This window comes from Cherax quadricarinatus, chromosome 95 (assembly GCF_038502225.1).
Source record: "Cherax quadricarinatus isolate ZL_2023a chromosome 95, ASM3850222v1, whole genome shotgun sequence".
In the NCBI taxonomy this organism is placed as follows: domain Eukaryota; kingdom Metazoa; phylum Arthropoda; class Malacostraca; order Decapoda; family Parastacidae; genus Cherax; species Cherax quadricarinatus.
The window spans coordinates 1059761-1070000 of record NC_091386.1 but is presented as its reverse complement, the minus strand read 5'-3'; the positions used below and the strand labels follow the sequence as shown (position 1 = coordinate 1070000).

The window sequence follows — 10240 nt, the reverse complement described above, 5'->3', positions numbered from 1 at the left end:
TGTGTGTTCTTGTAGACTCTTGGGACATCAATGTGTGTTGTAGACTTGGGACATCAATGTGTGTTGTAGACTCTTGGGACATCACTGTGTGTTCTTGTAGACTCTTGGGACATCAATGTGTGTTCTTGTAGACTCTTGGGACATCAATGTGTGTTGTAGACTCTTGGGACATCAATGTGTGTTCTTGTAGACTCTTGGGACATCACTGTGTGTTCTTGTAGACTCTTGGGACATCAATGTGTGTTGTAGACTTGGGACATCAATGTGTGTTGTAGACTCTTGGGACATCAATGTGTGTTCTTGTAGACTCTTGGGACATCAATGTGTGTTCTTGTAGACTCTTGGGACATCACTGTGTGTTCTTGTAGACTCTTGGGACATCAATGTGTGTTGTAGACTTGGGACATCAATGTGTGTTGTAGACTCTTGGGACATCAATGTGTGTTCTTGTAGACTCTTGGGACATCAATGTGTGTTGTAGACTTGGGACATCAATGTGTGTTGTAGACTCTTGGGACATCAATGTGTGTTCTTGTAGACTCTTGGGACATCAATGTGTGTTGTAGACTCTTGGGACATCACTGTGTGTTCTTGTAGACTCTTGGGACATCACTGTGTGTTCTTGTAGACTCTTGGGACATCAATGTGTGTTCTTGTAGACTCTTGGGACATCACTGTGTGTTGTAGACTCTTGGGACATCACTGTGTGTTGTTGTAGACTCTTGGGACATCACTGTGTGTTGTTGTAGACTCTTGGGACATCAATGTGTGTTGTAGACTCTTGGGACATCACTGTGTGTTGTAGACTCTTGGGACATCACTGTGTGTTCTTGTAGACTCTTGGGACATCACTGTGTGTTCTTGTAGACTCTTGGGACATCACTGTGTGTTGTTGTAGACTCTTGGGACATCACTGTGTGTTCTTGTAGACTCTTGGGACATCACTGTGTGTTCTTGTAGACTCTTGGGACATCACTGTGTGTTGTAGACTCTTGGGACATCACTGTGTGTTGTTGTAGACTCTTGGGACATCACTGTGTGTTGTAGACTCTTGGGACATCACTGTGTGTTGTTGTAGACTCTTGGGACATCACTGTGTGTTGTTGTAGACTCTTGGGACATCACTGTGTGTTGTAGACTCTTGGGACATCACTGTGTGTTCTTGTAGACTCTTGGGACATCACTGTGTGTTCTTGTAGACTCTTGGGACATCACTGTGTGTTCTTGTAGACTCTTGGGACATCAATGTGTGTTCTTGTAGACTCTTGGGACATCAATGTGTGTTCTTGTAGACTTGGGACATCACTGTGTGTTGTAGACTCTTGGGACATCACTGTGTGTTGTAGACTTGGGACATCACTGTGTGTTGTAGACTTGGGACATCACTGTGTGTTGTAGACTCTTGGGACATCACTGTGTGTTGTAGACTCTTGGGACATCACTGTGTGTTGTAGACTTGGGACATCACTGTGTGTTGTAGACTTGGGACATCACTGTGTGTTGTAGACTCTTAGGACATCACTGTGTGTTGTAGACTCTTGGGACATCACTGTGTGTTGTAGACTCTTAGGACATCACTGTGTGTTGTAGACTTGGGACATCACTGTGTGTTGTAGACTTGGGACATCACTGTGTGTTGTAGACTCTTGGGACATCACTGTGTGTTGTAGACTCTTGGGACATCACTGTGTGTTGTAGACTTGGGACATCACTGTGTGTTGTAGACTCTTGGGACATCACTGTGTGTTGTAGACTCTTGGGACATCACTGTGTGTTGTAGACTCTTGGGACATCACTGTGTGTTGTAGACTCTTGGGACATCACTGTGTGTTGTAGACTTGGGACATCACTGTGTGTTGTAGACTCTTGGGACATCCGTATTTGTGTTTGCTGTCTTCAAGAACATTGAAGTGTATCAACATTAACGTGTTTATCGTTGTGTTTACCTTCTGTGTTAACATCAATGTTTATATATGTGTTGTTGGTGTTGCAGAGTGTGTTAACATCAATGTTTGTGTTGCAGGTTCAGGAGATAGCGGGGTACAGTGTAACACCATCAGTCTGCCTGCGCCTCCCACACTACGTCCTCGTTACTGTGATCCTAACCTCGACTACATGGACCGCATCGTTCTCGAGATAGTCGAGACAGAGGCCATCTATGTACGAGACCTGCGTCAGATCATTGAGGTAAGTTGTGGTTTATAGGGTCTGTGTCAGCTTACACCGTATATGATTGTCAGTGGTAAGTTTGTGGTGGTTTATAGGGTCTGTGTCAGCTTACACCGTATATGATTGTCAGTGGTAAGTTTGTTGTGGTTTATAGGGTCTGTGTCAGCTTACACCGTATATGATTGTCAGTGGTAAGTTTGTTGTGGTTTATAGGGTCTGTGTCAGCTTACACCGTATGTGATTGTCAGTGGTAAGTTTGTGGTGGTTTATAGGGTCTGTGTCAGCTTACACCGTATATGATTGTCAGTGGTAAGTTTGTGGTGGTTTATAGGGGCTGTGTCAGCTTACACCGTATATGATTGTCAGTGGTAAGTTTGTGGTGGTTTATAGGGGCTGTGTCAGCTTACACCGTATATGATTGTCAGTGGTAAGTTTGTGGTGGTTTATAGGGGCTGTGTCAGCTTACACCGTATATAATTGGTATACAGTGCTGACAAGATGAAGAATTAGACCCATGTGAAACATCTGAGTATCTCTGTATGTAGACGTTTCGCCCTCCAGTGGCTCTTATCAGTTGAAGAATTGAGACACTTATGCAACACATGGAAATCTTTATTGAACAAACGTTTCGCCACACAGTGGCTTCATCAGTCCAATACAAAGTAGAAATGGGTAAGGAGAGGAGAAGTTTGAGGTAATCAGTCCCTCAACCTGGAATCGATGTGTTCATTCCATCACTCTTGTGATGGACTGAACACATCGATTCCAGGTTTAGGGACTGATTACCTCATCTGTAGTAGTTCTACCGTCTTCACATTAATGTCCTTGTATTGATAAACCACTGGCTGACGAAACGTTGACGGATAAAGATACCCAGATGTTTCACACGGGTTTAATTCTTTATCTTGTCGGTATTGAGGTGAGTTTTTACAATAGTTTCGTGGCTTCGGTGTTGACACCTTCTTGCCTCCCTCATTCATTCATTCCTCCTCCTCTTCTTCCTCCTCTTCCTTTTCCTCTTCCTCTTTCTCCTCTCCCTCCTCCTCCTATTGTTCTCTCTCACTAATCTTCTCCTTCGATTCTTCTCATCTGTTTCTTTTCTCATGCGCCACTTTGATGGCCAACTGTTTTTCTCCTGTTACTTCTGTTGTTCTTGCTGTTCCTCCTGCTGTTCCTGCTGCTATTCCTCCTGATTCTCCTGTTCTTGCTGCTGCTGGTGTTCCTGCTGCTGCTGGTGTTCCTGCTGCTGCTGGTGTTCCTGCTGCTGGTGTTCCTGCTGCTGGTGTTCCTGCTGCTGCTGGTGTTCCTGCTGCTGCTGGTGTTCCTGCTGCTGCTGGTGTTCCTGCTGCTGCTGGTGTTCCTGCTGCTGGTGTTCCTGCTGCTGGTGTTCCTGCTGCTGCTGGTGTTCCTGCTGCTGCTGGTGTTCCTGCTGCTGGTGTTCCTGCTGCTGCTGGTGTTCCTGCTGCTGCTGGTGTTCCTGCTGCTGCTGGTGTTCCTGCTGCTGATGTTCCTGCTGCTGCTGGTGTTCCTGCTGCTGCTGGTGTTCCTGCTGCTGCTGGTGTTCCTGCTGCTGCTGCTGGTGTTCCTGCTGCTGCTGCTGGTGTTCCTGCTGCTGCTGCTGGTGTTCCTGCTGCTGCTGGTGTTCCTGCTGCTGCTGGTGTTCCTGCTGCTGCTGGTGTTCCTGCTGCTGCTGGTGTTCCTGCTGCTGCTGGCGTTCCTGCTGCTGCTGCTGGTGTTCCTGCTGCTGCTGCTGGTGTTCCTGCTGCTGCTGGTGTTCCTGCTGCTGCTGGTGTTCCTGCTGCTGCTGCTGGTGTTCCTGCTGCTGCTGCTGGTGTTCCTGCTGCTGGTGTTCCTGCTGCTGCTGGTGTTCCTGCTGCTGCTGGTGTTCCTGCTGCTGCTGCTGGTGTTCCTGCTGCTGCTGCTGGTGTTCCTGCTGCTGCTGGTGTTCCTGCTGCTGCTGCTGGTGTTCCTGCTGCTGCTGCTGGTGTTCCTGCTGCTGCTGATGTTCCTGCTGCTGCTGGTGTTCCTGCTGCTGCTGGCGTTCCTGCTGCTGCTGCTGGTGTTCCTGCTGCTGCTGCTGGTGTTCCTGCTGCTGCTGGTGTTCCTGCTGCTGCTGCTGGTGTTCCTGCTGCTGCCACATCATCGTGGCCAGAACCAAGGGCAACTCTAGCAGGTTTTTACAGACTCGCCACTAAAACAGTATCTTCCTTCACTCACAGTACCAATTACTGCATCAACTCTCCTCACACAACACGCTACTGCTCCTGCTACTGCTACTGCTACTACTGCTGCTACTGCTACTGCTACTGCTACTGCTGCTGCTACTGCCCGCTGCCACCGCACCACGCTCTGCGGCACCAGGCGCTCCGGGCCGGCACACAGCCGCCACTGCTGCTGCTACCACGCACCACAGCCGGCACGCGCACCGCGCCACGCTGGCCACGCTGCCACCGCCGCTGCACCGCCGCACCGCCACACACGCGGCTGCTCCCGGCGCACCACCGCTCCCTGCGCACCAGCCACCGCTGCCACGTCAGCGGCCACCACCGCACCACCACCGCACCGCGCACCGCACCACCGCTGCGGCACCCCGCCGCCACGCTCGCTGCACCACCGCTCTGCCGCCCCGCTAGCCGCCGCACCGCAGCACCGCTCAGCTGCCGCCATGCGCCAGCCACCGCTGCCACGCACCACCGCTGCACCGCTGGCAGGCACGCGCCACGCACCACCGCCGCACCGCTACAGCCAGCAGCTCACTGCTCCGCCTGCTGCACCGCTGCAGCGCCACGCGCAGCACGCACACCGCCGCAGCTACCACCGCTGCCACTGCACCACCGCCGCAGCAGCGCTGCCGCACCAGCGCGCCGCACCGCTCTGCTGCGCCACCGCGCCACCGCCACCAGCTCGCCACCGCTACAGCTGCCGCGGCTGCACGGACCTGTGCCGCACGCTCTGCCAGCAGCACCGCTCAAGCTGCGCACCGCAACACGCTACACGCTGCACAGCTGCTGCACCGCAGCACATCCGCTACGCTGCGCGGCCACCGCACTGCCGCGCACGCTGCTGCCTTGCAACACAGCTCTGCCGCTGCTGCCACCGCTCTGCTGCCACACCGCACAGCGCACCGCTGCCACTGCTGCCACCGCTACCACCAGCCGCAGCCGCTGCCAGCAGCAGCCACCGCACCAGCGCCACGTCAGCACGCTACCGGCGCTGCTGGCGCTACCGCTGGCGCGGCCGCCACGCTACACCAGCGCACCGCCACACATACCACCGCTACACCGCGCCACGCTACCACTGCTGCCACCGCACTACCGCGCCACTGCACGCTACTACTGCTGCTACTGCTACTACTGCTGCTACTGCTACTACTGCTGCTACTGCTACTACTGCTGCTACTGCTACTACTGCTGCTACTGCTACTACTGCTGCTACTGCTTCTGCTGCTACTGCTACTACTGCTGCTACTGCTACTACTGCTGCTACTGCTACTGCTGCTACTGCTACTACTGCTGCTACTGCTACTACTGCTGCTACTGCTACTACTGCTGCTACTGCTACTACTGCTGCTACTGCTACTACTGCTGCTACTGCTTCTGCTGCTACTACTGCTTCTGCTGCTACTACTGCTTCTGCTGCTGCTACTGCTACTACTGCTGCTACTGCTACTACTGCTACTACTGCTACTACTGCTGCTACTGCTACTACTGCTGCTACTGCTACTACTGCTGCTACTGCTACTACTGCTGCTACTGCTACTACTGCTGCTACTGCTACTACTGCTGCTACTACTACTACTGCTGCTACTGCTACTACTGCTGCTACTGCTACTGTTGTTGTCTCAACGCTGTATTGTGTTGTCACATACATGTATATAATACACGTGTCGTATGGTAACACTGTTGATAGGTCGTTTTTGGCTTCTGGTAACAGTAGTGGAGGTGCCACGCCCACGCCTGCGTGGGCGTGGGCGTGGTTGTCGTAGGAACAAGTAATATGAGCCGGTGTAGCCAGGGAAGTTATCTATCTTGTTGTAGTGTTGAGAATTTTCTCTCCAACTGTTGTATGTCTCCGTGGTGCTGAAGGACTCTTGATCCAAGGAATTGAAGCTACCCATATCTTGGATCACACCTCGATACCTTAAGGGCTAGTTTTCAGAACTTTTTAGAAGTTTTAAGAAGCTATTAGTGTTTAAAAGTGTGATCAGACGGATAGTTGAATCATTCCCCAGTACTTGTATTTGAAGAGTCTTGGTGCCTGCACACTTATAGAATTATCTCTTAGTGTACTCACTAAGTGTCCTGGAAAGGTAATGAGTAAAATACTGGTCCAGTGGATCTACTTACAATTAAGAGCCTACAGTCTAAGCTAAAGTATTCACTGTACCAGTCATCTTACAGCAGACAGTCAGGAGACGACCTGTGTCCCACTGTACCAGTCATCTTACAGCAGACAGTCAGGAGACGACCTGTGTCCCACTGTACCAGTCATCTTACAGCAGAGAGTCAGGAGACGACCTGTGTCCCACTGTACCAGTCATCTTACAGCAGACAGTCAGGAGACGACCTGTGTCCCACTGTACCAGTGATCTTACAGCAGACAGTCAGGAAACGACCTGTATCCCGCTGTACCAGTGATCTTACAGCAGACAGTCAGGAGACGACCTGTGTCCCACTGTACCAGTCATCTTACAGCAGAGAGTCAGGAGACGACCTGTGTCCCACTGTACCAGTCATCTTACAGCAGACAGTCAGGAGACGACCTGTGTCCCACTGTACCAGTGATCTTACAGCAGACAGTCAGGAAACGACCTGTATCCCGCTGTACCAGTGATCTTACAGCAGACAGTCAGGAGACGACCTGTGTCCCACTGTACCAGTCCATCTTACAGCAGATAGTCAGGAAACGACCTGTGTCCCGCTGTACCAGTCTTGTTGACAAACTCCACCTTCGTCCCATCATAACACAGGGGTCGTGACCAGTGACCTTCCTCTGTCGTAAACTAATTAACACGACTGACTACACAACAACAAACATTAGTAGAAGGCTAGTCAGCAGGTGCTGACTCACATCACCAGATGCTGACTCACATCACCAGGTGCTGACTCTCATCACCAGGTGCTGACTCTCATCACCAGTTGCTGACTCTCTGGACGAGGCATGTCCCACACATCTGGTTATGTATGTTATATACACTGGTATGTGTCACATATGTGCCACATATGTGTCACATATGCCAGTATGTGACACACACAGACAACAGGACACATAAAAACTATACAGTATAGACCAGGTGCTACAAGAATGTCACCTGGTTGACGGTGTGATGAACCAGGTTGTTGCTCATTGAGCCTGACACCACAGCCTGGTTGTTGAAGGTTTGTAATGGTAATAATTCATTCCTGTGTATGAGGGGAGGTGTTGAAGAGTCTTGGTCCCTCTACACTTGTTTCCCCTGCTTTTCGTTTACGACATGTTGCATCGTCTGCCAAGCCTCTTCAGAGTTCATCCATGGGAGGGAGAGGCAACCGAATTATTGTAATGAGAAGCAAGCTCTAAACTAATAGGGGCTGGTAAATTAACTAGATTTGCGTCAAGGAAAGGGTGACTTACCAGAGAGTTGTTTGGCACCAGGGAGAGTGTCAGTGTGACGCCAGGGAGAGTCAGTATGACGCATTTGCTTAACTACATCGCCTGAGACACCAATTGCGTTACCTGTGTTGACGACTGGTGTTCCCTACGTTGCTACCTGTGTTGATGACTGGTGTTCCCTACGTTGCTACCTGTGTTGATGACTGGTGTTCCCTACGTTGCTACCTGTGTTGATGACTGGTGTTCCCTACGTTGCTACCTGTGTTGATGACTGGTGTTCCCTACGTTGCTACCTGTGTTGATGACTGGTGTTCCCTACGTTGCTACCTGTGTTGATGACTGGTGTTCCCTACGTTGCTACCTGTGTTGATGACTGGTGTTCCCTACGCTGCTACCTGTGTTGATGACTGGTGTTCCCTACGTTGCTACCTGTGTTGATGACTGGTGTTTCCTGCCTTGTACCCCTAACTACAACAATACCCTGACTACAACAGTACCCTAACTACAACAATACCCTAACTACAACAATACCCTGACTACAACAATACCCTAACTACAACAATACCCTGACTACAACAATACCCTAACTACAACAATACCCTGACTACAACAATACCCTAACTACAACAATACCCTGACTACAACAATACCCTAACTACAACAATACCCTGACTACAACAATACCCTGACTACAACAATACTCTGACTACAACAATACCCTGACTACAACAGTACCCTGACTACAACAATACCCTGACTACAACAGTACCCTGACTACAACAATACCCTGACTACAACAGTACCCTCACTACAACAATACCCTGACTACAACAATACCCTGACTACAACAATACCCTGACTACAACAATACCCTGACTACAACAATACTCTGACTACAACAATACCCTGACTACAACAATACCCTGACTACAACAGTACCCTGAGTACAACAATACCCTGACTACAACAATACCCTGACTACAACAATACCCTGACTACAACAATACCCTGACTACAACAATACTCTGACTACAACAATACCCTGACTACAACAATACCCTGACTACAACAATACCCTGACTACAACAATACCCTGACTACAACAATACCCTGACTACAACAATACCCTGACTACAACAATACTCTGACTACAACAATACCCTGACTACAACAATACCCTGACTACAACAGTACCCTGAGTACAACAGTACCCTGACTACAACAGTACCCTGACTACAACAATACCCTGACTACAACAATACCCTGACTACAACAATACCCTGACTACAACAATACCCTGACTACAACAATACAGTGACTACAACAATACCCTGACTACAACAATACCCTGACTACAACAGTACCCTGACTACAACAGTACCCTGACTACAACAGTACCCTGACTACAACAATACCCTGACTACAACAATACTCTGACTACAACAATACCCTGACTACAACAATACCCTGACTACAACAGTACCCTGACTACAACAATACCCTGACTACAACAGTACCCTGACTACAACAATACCCTGACTACAACAATACCCTGACTACAACAATACCCTGACTACAACAGTACCCTGACTACAACAATACCCTGACTACAACAATACCCTGACTACAACAGTACCCTGACTACAACAATACCCTGACTACAACAGTACCCTGACTACAACAGTACCCTTACTACAACAATACCCTGACTACAACAATACCCTGACTACAACAGTACCCTGACTACAACAGTACCCTGAGGGACTGATTACATTATCTCCAGGCTGAGGGACTGATTACCTCAAACTTCTGGTCGTTGTATTGGACTGATGAAGCTACGGTGTAGCGCACATCATGGAGGGAATATTGACCTTTTAGCACACTCTTGCTGTTAATGTGTGGGCGCTGTGCCAGGGCGTGGGCGTGGGTCAAGATCTTATCCATTTATGTGGGCGTGGGTGTACCAGTGTTGTTGTTGTGTGTGTGGTAGGTAGGTGTGTTGGATCAGTATAGGTAGGTGTGTTGCAGCAGTATAGGTAGGTGTGTTGGAGCAGTATAGGTAGGTGTGTTGGAGCAGTATAGGTAGGTGTGTTGGAGCAGTATAGGTAGGTGTGTTGGAGCAGTATAGGTAGGTGTGTTGGAGCAGTATAGGTAGGTGTGTTGGAGCAATATAGGTAGGTGTGTTGGAGCAGTATAGGTAGGTGTGTTGGAGGAGTATAGGTAGGTGTGTTGGAGGAGTATAGGTAGGTGTGTTGGAGCAGTATAGGTAGGTGTGTTGGAGGAGTATAGGTAGGTGTGTTGGAGCAGTATAGGTAGGTGTGTTGGAGCAGTATAGGTAGGTGTGTTGGAGGAGTATAGGTAGGTGTGTTGGAGGAGTATAGGTAGGTGTGTTGGAGCAGTATAGGTAGGTGTGTTGGAGCAGTATAGGTAGGTGTGTTGGAGCAGTATAGGTAGGTGTGTTGGAGCAGTATAGGTAGGT

General features: G+C 49.7%; 1 protein-coding gene across 6 annotated transcripts in view; it reads left to right on the top strand.

Annotated features, from left to right (window-relative positions):
- The window catches only part of LOC128703908 (pleckstrin homology domain-containing family G member 1-like), a 530324-nt gene that overhangs the window by 474840 nt on the left and 45244 nt on the right, over positions 1-10240 (top strand). For all 6 annotated transcript variants that reach the window (XM_070104852.1, XM_070104850.1, XM_070104854.1 and 3 more), the window contains one exon: positions 2024-2187. In XM_070104852.1, coding sequence (XP_069960953.1) covers positions 2024-2187 — 164 coding nt within the window. The remainder of the gene's footprint in view (positions 1-2023; positions 2188-10240) is intronic.